This window comes from Leucoraja erinacea, chromosome 8 (genome assembly GCF_028641065.1).
Source record: "Leucoraja erinacea ecotype New England chromosome 8, Leri_hhj_1, whole genome shotgun sequence".
Taxonomy (NCBI): Eukaryota; Metazoa; Chordata; class Chondrichthyes; order Rajiformes; family Rajidae; genus Leucoraja; species Leucoraja erinaceus.
The window spans coordinates 70,251,424-70,270,194 of record NC_073384.1 but is presented as its reverse complement, the minus strand read 5'-3'; the positions used below and the strand labels follow the sequence as shown (position 1 = coordinate 70,270,194).

General features: G+C 45.2%; 1 protein-coding gene across 5 annotated transcripts in view; it reads right to left on the bottom strand.

Annotated features, from left to right (window-relative positions):
- Nucleotides 1-18,771, bottom strand: part of LOC129699831 (protein EFR3 homolog B-like) — a 104,651-nt gene that overhangs the window by 26,477 nt on the left and 59,403 nt on the right. For all 5 annotated transcript variants that reach the window (XM_055639953.1, XM_055639955.1, XM_055639954.1 and 2 more), the window contains 7 exons: nucleotides 18,552-18,673; nucleotides 16,705-16,854; nucleotides 15,628-15,762; nucleotides 11,297-11,375; nucleotides 6,816-6,951; nucleotides 5,209-5,370; nucleotides 2,518-2,629 (listed from right to left, as the gene is read on the bottom strand). In XM_055639953.1, coding sequence (XP_055495928.1) covers nucleotides 2,518-2,629; nucleotides 5,209-5,370; nucleotides 6,816-6,951; nucleotides 11,297-11,375; nucleotides 15,628-15,762; nucleotides 16,705-16,854; nucleotides 18,552-18,673 — 896 coding nt within the window. The remainder of the gene's footprint in view (nucleotides 1-2,517; nucleotides 2,630-5,208; nucleotides 5,371-6,815; nucleotides 6,952-11,296; nucleotides 11,376-15,627; nucleotides 15,763-16,704; nucleotides 16,855-18,551; nucleotides 18,674-18,771) is intronic.

Below are 18,771 nucleotides of genomic sequence, written 5' to 3'. Positions count from 1 at the left end.
TCCAATGTTCTATAGATGCATGATCAGTTCCTGTGGTGTGGAGGGTAGCTAATGTTATCCCACTTTTCAAGAAAGGAGCGAGAGAGAAAACGGGGAATTATAGACCAGTTAGCCTGACATCGGTGGTGGGGAAGATGCTGGAGTTAATAGACAATAGACAATAGGTGCAGGAGTAGGCCATTCGGCCCTTCGAGCCAGCACTGCCATTCAATGTGATCATTGCTGATCATCCATAATTGGTACCCCGTTTCTGCCTTCTCCCCATATCCCTTGACTCCGCTATCTTTAAGAGTCAATTATTAAAGAAGTAATAATGGTGCATTTGGATAGCAGTAAAAGGATTGGTCCAAATCAGCATGGATTTATGAAGGGGAAATCCTGCTTGACTAATCTTCAGGAATTTTTTGAGGATGTGACAAGTAAAATGGATGAAGGAGAGCCAGTGGATGTAGTGTATCTGGACTTTCATAAAGTGTTTGATAAGGTCCCACACAGGAGATTAGTGGGCAAAGTTAAGAGCACACAAGTGGGACCCGTTGGGTCCCATCCCCTAACGCGGGGAGCGGGGGAGGGGGGGGGGGGGTCGGCATCACAGGAGGGGGCTGGTCCTCGAATGCAATATTCAACCACTCACTCATAGGTCCCAACACTCACCACTCCCTAGAGAGGGAGAGGGAGGGGGGTAGAGAGAGAGGGTGGGTAGAGACGGAGGGTAGAGGGAGGGGGTGGGGGCAGAGAGGGAGAGGGGCAGAGAGGAAGGGGGTAGAGACCCTACTCCATCTCCCTCTTCCTCCTCCCCTCACTCCCATTCTCTGCCCCAGGACCTGGCCAGGTTGTAGAGCAGCGCCATGAGAGCCATTGTGATTGGTGCACCGTGAGACACAGCCAGCTTGAGAAGGCATTATTACCGTTGTCAATTATGATGTAATTGTGGCAGTCGGCAGGCAGCTTGAGAGCCCATTGTGACATCATCACTGGACGCTGTCTGAGAAAGCACATTTTTGACTTTTTTTAAAAAACTTTTAATCATGAATAACTTTGGAAATATAGGTGGGAATGCGACGGGAAGATGTTTATTGCTTCGATAAACGCTGTGGCTGCGTTTGGAAGAAGATAGGAAAAAGCAGAGCAGATTGGCACATTGCCGGCACAAACAAAGAGTTTTAGTAATATAGATGGTATTGGGGGTTGGGTATTGACATGGATAAAGGATTGGTTGGCTGACAGGAAATAAAGAGTAGGAATAAACGGGTCCCTGTCAAAATGACAGGCAGTGCCGAGTGGAGTGCCGCAAGGCTTGGTGCTGGGGCCGCAACTATTTACAATATATATTAATGATTTAGATGATGGAATTAAAAGTAACTAGCATATTTGCAGATGACACAAAGCTGGGTGGCAGTGTGAAATGCGAAAAGAATGCTAGGATGTTGCAAGGTGGCTTGGACAGGTGAATGAGTGGGCAGATGCATGGCAGATGCAGTATAATGTAGATAAATGTGAGGTTATCCACTTTGGCGGCAAGAACAAGGAGATTATTATCTCAATGCTGCCAGATTAGGAAAAAGAGGAGTGCAACAAGACCTGGGTGTCCTTGTACACCAATCACTGAAAGTAAACATGCAGGTACAGCAGACCGTGAAGAAACCTAATGCATGTTGGCCTTCATAACAAGAGGATTTGAGTATAGGAGTAAAGAGGTCCTTCTGCAGTTACACAGGGCCTTGGTGAGACCATATATTGAGTATTGTGTGCAGTTTTGGTCTCCTAATTAAAGGAAGGACATCCTTGCTATTGAGGGAGTTCAGCGTAGGTTCAAGAGATTAATCCCCGGGATGGCGGAACTGTCATATGAGGAAAGATTGGAAAGACTGGGCTTATATTCACTGGAATTTAGAAGGGTGAGAGGAGATCTTATAGAAACGTGTAAAATTATAAAAGGACTGGACAAGCTATATGCAGGAAAAATGTTCCCGATGTTGGGGGAGTCCAGAACCAGGGGCCACAGTCTAAGAATAAAGAGGAGGCCATTTAAAACTGAGATGTGAAAAAAACGTTTTCACCCAGAGAGTTGTGAATATATGGAATTCTCTGCCACAGAAGGCAGTGGAGGCCAATTCATTGGATTAATTGAAAAGAGAGTTAAATAGAGCTCTAGGGGCTAGTGGAATCAAGGGATATGGGGAGAAGGCAGGCACGGGTTACTGATTGTGGATGATCAGCCATGACCACAATGAATGGCGGTGCTGGCTTGAATGGCTCCTCCTGCACCTATTTTCTATGTTTCTATGACCTGAAATGTCACCTATTCCTTTTCTCCAGAAATGCAACCTATCCCGCTGAGTTACCCCAACATTTTGTGTCTATCTTCTGTTTAAACCAGCATTTGCAGTTCCCTCCTACACAGGACAGATGAATGAGGTGGTTACAGAGGCAGACGGGAATTGCTTTCTTGGACAGAGCATAAAAACAAAAGTGTTGATGTAGGTCAGATGCAGATATGGCAGTGAAGTTGCTCACCCTGGTTTTCTCAAGTCCAGGGCCTGGTGAACTGTTGGAAGTGGAACTTTTCCCATGATGAACAACATGACTTCAGACCTTTGATAGGCAGGCAAGGTATTGGCAAAAACACCTAAAGAGTAAGGAGAAATTGTAAATAGAGGCAGAGACAAGCAGATCGCATTGCAGTGCTGGCACGTGGACCAGGGCACAGGATAAACCCAGAGTGAACACAGGGTGGACCCAGAGAGCAGCTTACCTATCTTGTACGGACAATGACCTTTCGAGAACTAGACCTGCTACCCTGAAATCTGACACCTTCCCTCCTGCACCATCACTTCAGTCAGGCATCTATGTACCTCTTACCCGGTTTCTGTGTCATTGACACGTGACGCCAGGAGTACTCCAAATAGTTGTTTGTAAAATATATCAATGATTTGGATGAAAATGTAGGCGGGTTGGTCAATAGATTTGCAGATGATCCAAAATTGACGGAGTTATGCAAAGTGAGGAAGTTGTCCCAGATACAGCAGGACACAACCACTTGAACATTTTAGTAACATAGAAAATAGATGCAGGAGGAGGCCATTCGGCCCTTCGAGCCAGCAGCGCCATTCATTGTGATCATGGCTGATCGTCCCCTATCAATAATCTGTGCCTGCCTTCTCCCCATGTTCCTTGACTCCACTAGCCCCTAGAGCTCTATCTAACTCTCTCTTAAATCCATCCAATGATTTTGCCTCCACAAAGGAATTCCACAAATTCACAATTCTCTGGGTGAAAACGTTTTTTCTCACCTCAGTCTTAAATGGCTTCCCCTTTATTCTAAGACGGTGGCCCCTGGTTCTGGACTCGCCCAACATTGGGAACATTTTTCCTGCATCTAGCTTGTCTAGCCCTTTTATAATTTTATATGTTTCTAGAAGATCCCCCTCATCCTTCTAAACTCCAGTGAATACAAGCCTAGTCTTTTCAATCTTTCCTCATATGACAGTCCCGCCATCCCAGGGATCAATCTCGTGAACCTACACTGCACTGCCTCAATCACAAGGATGTCCTTCCTCAAATTAGGAGACCAAAACTGTACACAATACTCCAGATGTGGTCTTACCAGAGCCCTATACAACTGCAGAAGAACCTCTTTACTCCTATACAGAAATCCTCTTGTTAGGGCCAACATTCCATTAGCTTTCTTCACTGCCTGCTGTACCTGTAAGCCAACTTTCAGTGACCATTGTACAATGATGCCCAGGTCTCGCTGTGCCTCCCCCTTACCTAACCTAACCCCATTGAGATAATAATCTGCCCCCTTTTTTTTGCCGCCAAAGTGGATAACCTCACATTTATCTATATTATACTGCATCTGCCACGCATCTGCCCACTCATTCAACCTGCCCAGGTCACCCTGCAACCTCCTAACTTCCTCCTCACAGTTCACACTGCCACCCAGCTTTGTGTCATCCGCAAACTTGCTAGTGTTGCTCCTAATTCCCTCTTCCATATATATCATTAATATATAAGGCAAACAGCTGTGGCCTCAGCACCGAGCCTTGCGGCACTCCATTCGCCACTGCCTGCCATTCTGAAAATATCCCGTTCACTCCTACTCTTTGCTTCCTGTCGGCCAACCAATTTTCTATCCATGTCAACACCCTACTCTTTTTGTCAGGTATTTTGGTGGAGGAATGGCAGATGGAATTTAATCTGGATATGTATGAGGTGACCATTTTGGAAGATCAAATGCAAGAGGAAAGTATGCAGTAAATGGAAGAATCCTTAGGTACAATGGCAAACAGAAGGATGTTGGGGCACAAGTCCACAGCTCCATGAAAGTGACAACACAGGTAGATAGAGTGATAAAGAAGGCATACTTGTCTTCATCGGCTGGAGCACTGTTTAAAGTAGCAAGTCTTGTTCCAGCTGTATAATAATTTGGTGAAGTCAAATTTGACCAATTGTTTGCACCTCAATATATAGGAAGAATGTGACCATAGAAAAGCCTGTCTACTCCCCACATTGTAGAAAACTCTATCATTCTGGCCTTAAGTAAAGCCATGACACTACATTGCTGTTCTGGTGCCAGGACATAAACCCAAAATGTTAATTCAGTTTTTGCTGACTTGCTGAGTGTTTCAACATTTTCTGTTTCAACATTTTAGATTTTTGGCATTTGCATTATTTTGGTTTTGGGACCTCTCAACGCTCCATTCTGCACAAATTGCTGGAGTAACTCAACGGATCAGTCTGAAGAAGGGTCCCACCTGAAATGTCACCTATCTATGTTCTCCAGTGATGCTGCCTGATATACATTGTGTCTTCTCTTGTAAGTCTGCAATTTGTTGTTCTGAATTTTCTTTCCTTTCTGAATTTTCTGAACATTCTGAATTTTGTTTTCTTTCTCTTTGCACTACCATGTGTAATCGGGAATGGTTTTGTAATCGTGTATGGACCTTTTTTTAACCTGGATAATGCACAATACAAATGTTTTCACTGTATCTTAGTACACGTGACAATAAAGCAATACCAGTAGATCAACTTTGGCCTCGCTCCCCGAGTAGCTCAACCACACACTTTGGCTGCACTCCCCATTGACTCTGCCTCATCTGTATTCAGTACCACATTACTTAAAATACCTACTGTTCCCTTCCCAAGCAGATGACAGGAAGCAATCACCCTGCCAGCCCTGCCACATGCCCAAGTGACTTCACTCACCAATGGTCTTGATCACAGACTCCTGAAACACTCGCTCCTCATGCTCTTTGATGATCTGGTTGCTGATGTTAATAGTGGAATCATATTTGCCCGTGACTTCATAATCAATGCTGAGGCGCAGATGCCGTAGCAATATGTTGAACACCTCCAGCACCGTGGGCCCTAAGGAAGGAGGCAGTGGACTGAGTATGTGTTTGGAAGCTGAGTGCTGGCACACTGCTCTTCAATTCAATTCAATTCAATTCAACTTTAATGTCATTACACAAATACCAGTATGGGTACAACGAAATGCAGTTTAGCGTCAGTCCGTAGTATAGTGCAATATAGAAATAAAAATAAAAATACAGAATAATACAGAGAAATAATAATAAAAATACAGAGACTGGAGAAATCTATCGGCGGGACTCCGAGTTCAGCAATGTGATGGTATTATTGTAGAAGCTGTTCCTCATCCTACTGGTACGAGACCTAAGGCTCCTGTACCGCCTCCCATGATGGGAGGAGGGCAAACAGTCCATGGTTGGGGTGGGAGGGGTCTTTAATGATCTTCCCGGCCCGTCTCAGACACCGTTTTCGGTGGAGGGCATCCATGGCAGGGAGCGGGGCACCGATGATGTACTGCGCGGTTTTCACCACCCGTTGCACCACTCTTCTTGTATGCAATTCAGATCAGTGTGAAAGGATGCCACAGAGGGTGTGTTCTCATTACAGAGTAACCTTGTGGCTGAAGGATCTGCAAGATCATCCTATTTCTAAAGTCACAACAGCATACCCACAGAACAGACATTGTTCCAGCAAACCCTTACACAGGAACACCCCAGCCCCTCATCCAGAGCAGTCCAGTCACCAAGCCTCAGAATGGACTTTTGCTGTACATTTAAGGCATGAGAACAGTTACATGAAAGGACAAAGCCCACGTGCAGGCAGATGTTCAGTTTAAATTAGCATCTTAGTCAGCATTGGCACAGTAGGACAAAGGGATGTTCCTGTACTGTTGTATGTTATCAGTTGCAAGGTGCTCCTCCTTCAACCTAAGATGTCCTTTACAGAGTTCAGTTATCACGGTTACAGCAGTCCCAAGTTGCACACTCAGGCGTCCAGTCACGCTTCACCTGCACCAGGCCGTGGACTATGACTGACATCAGCACGACACTGGGAGTACAATGAACTATGCACTAAGTGCACGGCAGGAGATGAGAGGTGCTGAGGAAGAACACTTTCCTGGCGTGAGAGATGAGAGCGATGCTGTGACCTACTCCGTGTCATGCCACAAACACCCAGACTTGGCAGGTGCAGTCACTGAGACTGCTCTCTGGTGTAAGCACATTGAGATACAAGGACACCCCACAACCCCCCGGCAGGGTTTTCGCCCAATGCCTCATATGGTAAATTGTCATCATCTATCATTCTGACTAAAGAGCAGGCGTGGGCGTATTTAGTGGGCAGAAGCAGAGAGGCATGCTTAAGCACCTCATTTCCACCTCGGGTTGAGCGCCCGTCATCATGTGTCTCTGATCTGGTAGAAATAAACCACCACTGGCCACCAACATAATAACAAAACGGTGTCGGAAAGCAAAAGGAGTAAGGAGAGAATCTTTCACACCCACCTACAGAGCCAGCGGCTGCAATCACAGCGGACTCGGACAGCACCTCCACAATGCCAGTACGTACTTTGGCGGCGCTCTTACTGTTGGCATCCAGGTGTACTACCAGCTGCTGTATGACCAGATGGGAATGTTGTGACTACATGGGACAAGGAGTCAATGGTGGAGAAGGATTAACAACAACCTTACCTTTACTTCCCTGACTCTGTCCAAACTACAGATCTATGAAGGCCTTCTCAAAGTCCAAATACACCATCAGCACTGACTTTCCTCCCTTATTCTGTTGGTTGCAAACTCAAAAACCTCAGCACATTTGTCAAATGTGTTCCTTTGATCACTCCGTGATGACTTGGCCTAAATCGACCCTGCATTGAAATCTCTATAAGCTAAGCATTAAGAAAAATGATTGAAAGGGAAATCCTAGTCCCACCCATCCACCCAAAAGAATTTCCTGTTATTTATTGGGCTTCGTGGGTCAAATCAGTCTCGAATTTGTGGAGCACCAATGATTGGAATAGAAGATGTACTGGCGTCATGAGTTCTAGAAAAGGGCATCACGGGAGCAAATGAGGAGGGCTATGCAATTCCTTGACGGGGATAGTTTTTCAGAACAATGTTTTTGCCATTGGAATGACTATGGTAGGAGACATACGGATATAGGAGGAATCAAGCCAACCTTGCCATTCAATATGATCATTGCTCATCTGCCCCAGACTTCAACTGCAGCCCTTCTTAAATCAAGGTACCTTAACCACCTTTATGTACTTTAAGACCACCAGCAACTCCTCCTTTATGTGGACATATTTCAGTGTATCACTATTCTCTTCCCTGAATTTCCTAGCTTCCATTATCATCTCCACGATAAATACAGACGAGAAATACCAATTTAAGACCTCACTCCTCCTGTGGCTTTACATAGACCACATTGATCCATTCGGGGTCCTATTCTCTCCCTAGTTACTCTTTCATTCTTAATGTACATAGAATCTGTTAAGATTCTCCTTTACCTTATCTGCCAAAGCGACCGTATCCTCTTTTTGCCTTCCTGATTGACTTTGCAAATGTACCTCAGCTGCCGAAACCTGCTTTTTCCTTATGAGGGGCTTATTATCTCTTGGATGATTAGCTATGATCATATTGAATGGCGGCGCAGGCTCGAAGGGCCGAATGGCCTACTCCTGCACCTATTTTCTATGTTTCCTCAATCCTGGTCAGCCAGTATTCCCATATCTGTCAGCCTTGCAGGAACATGCTGATCCTCACCTCTCCCAGCCTCACCTTTAAAAGCTTCCCACTTAACATAGAACAGTACTGCACCAGAACAGGTCCTTTGGCTGACAATGTATGTGCAAAACATGATGCCAGGACCAACTCTTATCTGCCTGCATATAATCCACATCCCACTATTCCCTGTATTTCCATATGTCTATCCTAAATGCCTCTATTGTATCTACTGCAACCACATCCCTGGCAGCATCTTCCAGGCACCCACCACCCTCCATGTAAAATAACTTCCCTGTACAATTTTAAACTTTGCCCCTCTCACCTTACAGCTCTGCCCTTTAGTATTTGATTTTTACATCCCGGGAAAAGAAAAATGGTCCTGACTGTCTACGTGTAGAAGGGAACTGCAGGAGCTGGTTTACCCCGAAGATAGACACAAAATGCAGGAATAACTCAGCGGGACAGGCAGGGTCTCTGGAGAGAAGGAATGGGCGATGTTTCGGGTCAAGAACCATCTTCAGGCTGTCTACCTTATCTATGCTTTTCATAATTTTATATACTTCTATCTGGCCTTCCTGCAACCTCAAGCTTCCCAGAGGAAACAATCCAAATCTATCCAACCTCTCCCTGCAATATCCCCTCAAGCTTCCAATGATTCAGAGGAAACAGTACCAACGAAAAATCTATCCTTGAAAGGGAGACACAGGGCTCGCTCCCTGTAGCATTAATGAATCCCCTAATCCAAGCGGGATTTGAACCGGCACCAATCGGTCGCCAAACCTCTGTCCCAAACTGGTAAACCTCCAAACGTCCTGTAATGGGACAACCCAGAACTGCATGCAATACTCCAAATGCACCTAAGCAAAGCTTCATCATGACTTCCTGACTCTTATACTCAATGATCCAAGCTATGAAAGCAAATATACCATATACCTTATTTACCACTCTACTTATGTTGCCACTTTCAGGCAGTTATGGGGTTAGATCCCAAGATCCATCTGTTACTGCTGTTAATGGTCATGCCATTCATTGAATATTTTCTCTTTACATTTGACCTCCCAAAGTGCAACATCTCACACTTGCTCAATTAAACTCCATCTGCAATATTTCTCCACCCGTTTCTGTAGCTGGTCTATAATCCCCTGTATACTTCAACAGCCTTCCTCACAATCCACAATCCTGGAGATACCTGCAAACTTACTACTAACTAATCCATCTACCTTTATGCCAAGTCGTTTATGTATATCACAAAGAGCAACAGTCCCATCACAGATCCCTGTGGGGTTACTCCACTGGTAACATGCCTCCAGTCTGAATACTGCCCTTGCATCACAACCTACTGTCTTCTATTTGTGAGTCAGTTTTGAATCCATATGACGCAGCCAGTATTAATCCCAAGCATTTTAATCTTCCGGATTAGCATATCATGGGTAACTTTTATCAAAGACGGACACAAAAAACTGGAGTAACTCGGCGGAACAAAGTTGTTTTGGGTCGAAAACCTTCTTCAGACTTATTAATATGCTGGAGATTTTTGTGCTTACAAATAAAAAAGCATCTCTCTCAACCTTTGCATTGTGGACCACAATTTACAGACTCTCTTCAGGATGCTCTGAGGCCATTCAGTGATGTCTTTACTCTGGCACCAGGGAGCAACAATCCTGTCCTCGAATTATGTACATACAACAAAAAGACCAATGAATGTTTCTTAACTAATTACACAATCATTGCTGCTGCTGAGGAATTCTGGCAATGTTGATCCTATCAGCTAAATTGTTTGAACATACTTTAAAGTCTATCCAATTTGCCTAGTCTGTCCAATTTGGATTTAAGGATTATGCAGGATTCTGTATTAGAAGATTAATTGAGACACTGTAAGCCGCTACATATGTTCGACTAGGAAACACTGAGGTTTAATTGAACTCAAACCGACAGCTGAGCCATTGATACTCATTCACAGATAAATTCTGCCATCTCTACCCAAGGAAAATAAATAGAGAACAGCAAACCCACTCTGATCATTCAGTAACAATCCCAATACTGTTCACAAACTGCTTTTTTTAGTCTGGCAGGCTGACATCTGTGCTGAGGCAATTTCAGTTCTCCTCCACATAGAGTCACAGAGCCATACAGCACGAAACAGGCTCTTTGGTTCAACTTGCCCATGCCAACCAAGATGCCACATCTACACTAGTCCCACCTGCCCGTGTTTGGGTCACATCCCTCTATACCGTTCCTGCCCATGTACCTGTCCAAAAGTCTTTTAAATGTTGTTATAGCACGTGCCTCATCCACCTCTTCTGGCAGTTCGTTCCATCCACCCACCACCCTTTGCATGAAAACGTTGCTCCTCAGGTGCCTGTTAAATCTTTCCCCTCTCACCCTAAACCTATGCGTTCTGGTTCACGATTGCCCTACTGGTAATTCCCCATCAATTCCTCTCACGATCTTATACACCTCCAGAAGATCACCCCTCAGCCTCCTGCACCAAAGAATAAAGTCTGCCATGCCTGCCCTACCTCTTCCGAAAGCTCAGGCCCTCAAGCCCTGGCAACATCCTCGTCATTTTTGTCTACACTCTTTCCAGCTTAACAGCATCCTTCCTATAGTAGGAGAGAGCAAACCTGAACACAATACTGTGCATGCAACCCAACCAACGTCTTGTACAACTGTCACATAACTATGTAACTGCATTGTTGCTGCGTCGATATGGCAACATCGTGGCACAACTCATCGTTCCCGAGTCCTGGGTTCACTCCTGACCTGTGCAGTGTTTACACACCCTTTCTGTGACTGCGTGTCCTCTGGCTTTCTCCCACATCCCAAAGATGTGCATGTTGTTAATAGAATGTGGAGGGAATAAATTGAAATGAGTGTAAATGAGTATTCAATGGTTAATGTAGACTTGGTGAGCCAAGTCTATGTTTAACATCATCGATTCAGGACTCCACACATTGATAAACAAAGCATACCACACAGACAATGTGGCCTGTGAATAATCTACCTTCCTTTCTGAGCCTGTTTCCTCCTGGTTCCACCAATGCAATAAACTTTTCACAATTCAACAGGGAATATTGGTGAACACTGTAAGATGACCAATGGCGAGCTGCACACTGATGGTACAGATGACTGGCCTGAAGAGTGAGGACATAGACTATGGAGTGCATCAGTGGCTGCCTTTCTGCCTGACTAGGTGATATGGTCCCATTTGTGACAGTGCACAATAAGATAATTCGGCAAAAACTTGACAGCATAGTTACCTGAACGGAATACATGATGATCTTGAAGCAGTGCACCGCAAACAGCTTTGGCTCCCACAGTGAATGGTTATCCAAGTGCCTGAGGAACAAATTACAAACGGTTTAATTATATTGGGCCATATGTCACACATGATATCTTCTGTGGCAGGTTGCAATGTTCCCTGTGTCCTTTCTTCCACTGCCAGAGGTGAGGAAAGCAGCTTCTCATTCTATTTCCTTGAACTTAGCTCTCTACCTTTGCAATTGTCCTCAGCCATGTAATCTAGGAACTCTCTTCCTCTTGTGAGCGTTACCACGACTAACACTCACAGAGGACTGTTCCGATACAAGCGGCTATCATTTGGAGTGAGCTCTGCTCCAGGTATATTTCAAGACTTGATTGATAACTTAGTTGACCGGTACTCAGAGTCACATCATCTTGACACATTGGACAGAGTACTTTCTCAATAGACAATAGACAAGAGGTGCAGTAGTAGGCCATTCAGCCCTTCGAGCCAGCACCGCCATTCAAAATAGGACTCCAAAAACAGGATGCTCATTCCTAGGACGAGTCACGCTTTACAACTGGTTTATAAATCAGTCGTCTACAATGTTAAAGTTTTCACAGCATTTATTGAAGAAGGACCTGCGCTGGGTATGGTCAAGAGCAGAGCAGAAGGCATTTGAACAAATAAAAGCCGTCTTAAATAAAATGCGCCTGTGCTGGTGCATTATGATCCAAAGAAGCCTATAGTTATAGATTCATAGAAAATAGGTGCAGGAGTAGGCCATTCGGTCCTTCGAGCCTGCACTGCCATTCAATATGATCATGACTGATCATCCATCTCAGTATCCTGTACCTGCCTACTCTCCATACCCCCTGATCCCTTTAGCCACAAGGGCCACATCTAACTCCCTCTTAAATACAGCCAATGAACTGGCCTCAACTACCTTCTGCGGCAGAGAGTTCCAGAGATTCACCACTCTCTGTGTGAAAAATGTTTTTCTCATCTCGGTCCTAAAGGATTTCCCCCTTTATCCTTAAACTGTGACCCCTTGTCCTGGACTTCCCCAACATCGGGAACAATCTTCCTGCATCTAGCCTGTCCAACCCCTTATGAGGTGTGACGCCTTGCCATATGCGCTTGGGGCTGTCCTTTTACATTGAATACATGGACAATAGGTGCAGGAAGGCCATTCGGCCGTTCGAGCTAGCACCGCCATTCAATGTGATCATGGCTGAGCATCCATAATCAATACCCCGTTCCTGCCTTCTCCCCATATCCCTTGACTCCGCTAGCCCTAAGAGCTCTATCTAACTCTCTTGATTGCTTGTGGAACTAAAGGGCCTGTCCCACCAGCATGCAATTGCATGCGTCTAGCGCGACCAAACGGAAGCGGAGTTCGCGCAAAGTATGCGCTAAGTACGCGCAAAGTTCGCGCGTGACGTATTTTACGTCAAACTCACTAATCAGCTAGGCAGAAGGCGGGCCGACTGAATTTGGATGTCGCAGGGCATCGGGTGGTGACGTCATCACGCAACGGCACGCTGGGCGGTGATGTCATCGCGTAACGCCACGCACTAGGCGTACGCCGTCAAGATGCTGCATACGCCGTCGAGACGCTGCATACGCCCTCAATGCGCCTGCGGGCCGACAGGCCTTTGTCGCATGGAATTTTCGGACAGTGCAAGATTTTTGGAGCCCCGTGGGATGTCGAGACCAGCTCCGCACAACTCCATACACCTTCGCCGATCGAAGTGGGACCGGCCCCGCGCGGCCGTACGCCTCAAGCGACCACGTTTGGTCGCCCTAGACGCATGTAATCGCATGCTGGTGGGACAGGCCTTAGCCTTATAGTCTGCGATCTGCATGATGCTCACCCAGGTGTGGTTGGAATGAAGGCACTTGCGAGAAGCTATTTGTGGTGGCCAAAAATAGATATTGAAAATTTTGTATGCATTTGCTCTATTTGTCAGAAGAAGCAGAAGACATCAGCAAGGGTTTCATCAGCAAGACATCAGCAACTATGGTCTTTTTTTTTTTTTTTTTTTTTTTTTAATCAAAAAATTTATTCAATTATTAAAAAATAATATTTACACTACAATAAAACAAGCCAGAACCCACCACCATAAATACAATACAAACATATATCCATACTAAACTATTATACAATTATGATACAATCCTTATTGTTACGGCGGCAGGCGCGGGCACACCGCGACGCCCTGTGTCTCCCTTTCAAGGGAGATGCTAAAAATGCATTTCGTTGTCTCTGTACTGTACACTGACAATGACAATAAATTGAATCATTTCATTTCATTTTTTTTTTTTTGAGGATACATTCAACACCCTGCGGAGCCCAACGGTCCCGGAACTCCCTCAGGGTGCCCACAGACAGGGCGTATTCCCTTTCTAATCCCACCCGGGCACGGACGTAACCCCCTCAACTATGGTCTTGGCCTGATTCTCCGTGGAAACACATCCACACTGATTATTTCAGACCATTTTGGGGTCACATGTTTCTGGTTGTTATGAATGCTCATTCAAATTGCAGTGTTAACTACCTGTATATCGAGTTCCTCAACCACTACTATATCCAAACTGCCATGGGTATTTACCACATTTGGTATTCCGGAAATGATCATATCTGACAACGGCCCTGCTTTCACGTGCAGAATTCAAGGAGCTTATAGAGAAGAATGTTATTAGACACCCGACAACGGCTCCTTATCATGCTGCATCTAATGGCCGAACTGTGCAAACAGTGAAACGAGTCTTCACTAAGCAAACTCAGGTCAACGATGACAAATTTAAGACATTTCTTTTTACATTACCAAATTACTCCAAATGAATTAATCGGTGCAACCCTGCCAAATTGATGTCCAAGCGCGCTCTACGCACCAGATTAGATCTCCTGCAACCGGCTGTCCAGGAATGCATCAGCAACAAACAGGAAGCCATGAAACTAAACAACAACACTCACACCAGACTGCGACCGTTTGAGGCTGAAGACAAAGACTACACTCAACTTGCGCAAGAAGAAAACTGGCAACCGGTCCAGCAGTGTAATAGTCAAGTGTTAGAACTAGAGCTGACAGACGGGAAAGTTTGAAGGTGACATTTGGACCACGTACGCCGTTGAACAAACAGAAGATCTGATGAAGTTACAGAAATGGCTCCTGTTGTCGACCTAACTCCTTCCATCATTCTTTGATCATCTAACGTTTGTTTTTCCTCTTGTACAGTTCCCTCCTACAGGGGGAAGGGATGTACCATTCCGAATGGTAACTCTCATGCATGCATGCCGGCATCTTATGCGCATGCATGCCGGCACCCATGCCCGCCGGGTATGTCACAGGTGGGCGCGGGCATGGTAGATTGGAAGCACCGTCCAATCAGAGGACGGCGGCATGGCTCTCGGCCGGGACACGGTCTGAAAGGCTGCAGCCTTTATTTGTAAGTTACGATGATGTTTAAAGTTCAAAGTTAATTAGTGAATTACTGTTAAATTACTAACTTTAGCGGTTATTGTTCCGGGCAAAACATAATAAGGATGACCAGAACTGTACACTGTGCCCAACTGTGGCTTCACCAACATCGTTTACAGTGTACCATCATGTCCTGTAATCAATACCTTGACCAATTCAATCAAATGTGCCAAATGCCTTCTTCACCACACTGACTATTTGTGTTGCCATTTTCATGGAGTGATGTACCCTAGGTGCCCTACTCTACAACATTCCCTAAGCCCAAACCAAGGGCATATTGTCTGCCCTGGCTCGTCTTACCAAAATACAACACCTCACATTTATCTGAATTCATTCCTCAGATCATTGGCCCAGTTGATCAAGATCCTGTTGTAATCTTAGATACCATTTTTCCCACTCCATAATTCCACCAATTTTAGTGTCATCTGCAAACTTACTAACCATGTTAACAGCATTGTCATCATTAATATAAATATACCACAGTAGATTATGCACTGACTCCTGTGGCACACCACATACTGCATTAGAGGTCTCCTGTCCCATTAACAACCCTCTACCATCACCCTCTGTCTCTTCAATCCAAACTTGTATCTGGTCGGCTAGCTTGGACATTGCCTACCACACTGCTCTCATCAATCTTCTAGGTCACCTTTTCAAAAAGCTAAAGTCACGTGCTCTAGGTACGGAGTGGATGACCAGCCTTTTTTTGTGAATGTGCTTTATATTCAATTGTTAATTTCTGTTTAGTCATAGATGACCTATTCTGAAAATGAGCAATAATTAGAAGGTTCAACTCAGAATAGTTTGTCTAGTCTGATGGACAATGCAGTCTGTATTCAGCAATGTTCAGCACAACACTTACATTAAAACTGGCTTGATGGCATTTTTGATGTTTCCGTAGGCAGCTCTGCCCAGCAGTTCCCGGAGACAACCTTCTGCCAGAGCAGCGGGACTCTCCTTCTCCTTCTCAGTTGCTTGCAGTGGGGATGGAGATCGGCTAAAAAGATTCATTTAGTAGAATTAAGATAGGTGTAATTTTAAATACCAAGATGGAAAATTAAACTTTTTATGGATCAGGAGTATGGGGCCAAGGGAAGATACAGAGTTTGAGATGAGCCAAAGGTTAAAAAGGCTGGAGGATGGGAGGCTGTTTAACTTCTGATCACTCATCCTGAGGTGATACCAGGGTAGGTGTTTAACAGCAGAAGGCTTGAACATTGGGCAATGGAAGGCGTGTGGAAGACAAAAATCTATTTGATGGTGAGAATAAGGCGTTGGAAGATAATCGCATGAATAAAGTTTGGTTCAGCCCGCGTAGCAGTGGGAAGTGGGGGCAGCAACAAAGGGCCCAAGTGATTGGAAGGAAATCCCAAGTCCAGCATGTAACTGCATAGTTTAGTTAAAGTTAGAGATGCAGCAAGTAAACAGGCCCATCGGTCCACTGTGTATGTGCTAACCATTAATCGCCTGTTCATACTAGTTCTATGTTAAACCACTTTGTCTTCCACTTCTTACACAAGGGGCAATTTACAATTAACCTACAAACCCGCACATCTTGGGACGTGGGTGGAAACCAGGAGAACCTGGAGAAAACATATTTGGTGGTAGAAAATAAGAGAAAGCCAGAGATTTAGAAACCAAGAATGGTAATGGGTCTCTTGCAGCTGTGCAGCCAAGAATGAATAGTATAGAAACATAGAAAATAGGTGCAGGAGTAGGCCATTCGGCCCTTCGAGCCTGCACCGCCATTCAATATGATCATGGCTGATCATCCAACTCAGTATCCCGTGCCTGCCTTCTCTCCATACCCCCTGATCCCCATAGCCACAAGGGCCACATCTAACTCCCTCTTAAATATAGCCAATGAACTGGCCTCAACTACCCTCTGTGGCAGAGAGTTCCAGAGATTCACCACTCTATTCACAACAGTATGGCTTACCTGTCTGCATCCTCTACCTGCTGCAAATTGAAGAGCAGTGAGGGGACGATCTTATCCATGTGCTGGGGTTCCCAGATGTTGGCTTGCAGCTCATCATTGACCGTCTTTCTCACCACGCCCTGCAGACCCTTTATTCCAGACATACGGATTCTGATGGGAAGAATGTAGCAAAAGCTATCAAAAATGTGCATTCAGTTTCCACCAATTTCCACATTGGCCTAGCCGAAGGCAGGCAACTCCAAGATATCCAAGAAATTCCACACACTTCAGCTTTGGGCAGAAGTAACTGGTCCTCAATGACACAGCATTTGTGTTGAGGGCACACACTGAGGGCTTCTGTTGTCTGCTGTGCCCAAGGACGTGCCCCCAAACCTACAAGTCCCCATTCTTCTCTGAGGCCATGCATATCCCGCCAATGGAATCACAGGTTTCCACAAACGAGGGCACTGTGAGAGACCCTCAACAAGCCGCACCCACACTGCTGAAGTGAGATCAATCCACGTTCCCAATCACTGCCTTCCATTCCTACCCTCCCTCCCAAACCCCACCTCCCATTCCCACTCTCCCTTCCTATCATTGCCGCCCATTCCCACCCTCCGCCCCAATCACCACCTCTCATTCCCACCCTCCGCCCAAATCACCACAGTGTTTATCGTTGGAACATTAATAGGAATAACAATAAACCATCTGAAGAATCTGCTGCACCACAACAGTCCAGAGGGAGCTGGATTGTCAGAGGCTTATTGTATAGCATTGTATAGTTTTACCCTGTTCAATGCCTCAGCCAATTAAGGCAATAACACCAGAGGTCATCCTAATCCTCAGCAATGCCACTGATAGGGAAATGAGGACATGCACTCCACTCTGTTCCTCCACACCTCTCGCTCACATGCCGATTGCCTGTGCCCCTGTTCGGCTCACCCACACTAAATCTGTTTGATTGGCAGACACTGTTTAACACCGCATTTGTGCTCACTCCTCATTACAATTTATTTGTAAAAAAAGAGACAAATCAGGAAATGAACAATGAGAATCATAAAAGCATTTTTCACAGAATCAAAGGTTTCAAGTTATTAACCTACCAGCTAACCCTTGGCCCCATGCCAGCTGCAACAGGTTGCTCACAACAGAATTGGCTTCTGCCTCAAACAGTCTTGCAACCCTCACATGACCCACCCACCCTTAACTAACCTCCCGCAGCCCCTCTCCAAGCAGTCATTGCCACCCTTTGACTCAACGAGTCCCACTCCCATACCCCAGTAGCAGTCTCTCCAACCTCAACCATGCCTGCAATAGCCTCTTGCTCCGCCACCCCAGCTGACATCTAGCTCTGTTCCCACTTTCCTCAACACCTCAGGCCAATACAGCCCAGATCTTTCAGATTTCCTTTGAATGCTCTGAATTGGCACAGCCCTTGGTGTAAATGCTAACTTGTGGCAACATTGAATTCCAGTCCGTGAATGCCATAGTGAGACTACTTTATGCCTCTCTCTAGGTCCCGAGTACATTCTAGTCAACTGGTTCACATTTTCCCAGATTGAATCTCATTTCCCATTGTTTTCCCACTTGAATAATCCATTGATATCTCCGTTACTTCCCAATCACCATGCCAATTTTTGTACTTTCTATAAATTGCTTCAATTTTCCCCTCTCCATGTACATCTAACTTACAGACAAGCACATCACAGAAAGTAAGGGACCTAGCACTGGATGGACCTGTAACCTCTGATAATAAAACAATCAGATGATCGCTGTCATTCATTTTAGCAGACATGACTGAAAGGATCCAGCTGCACAGAAGAGGATCATCCGACATTTCCTGGAACTGAGGTTGGATGTGGACTCACTTGGTCCTGTCAGCAACAACATCATGTCCTGAGTGACACATCTCACTGAACCGACAAACAAAAAAGTCGTAGCTTCGATGGTATGATGGGGTGTCCTCTTCAATGTTTGCAAACTTTATGAACTGAGGAAAAGAAAAATATTAAATGAAATAGATTCTGGTGCACACAAAGCAAGTTATATTTTGTCTGCCTTCCACATTAGATTCACTGTTCCCTCCCT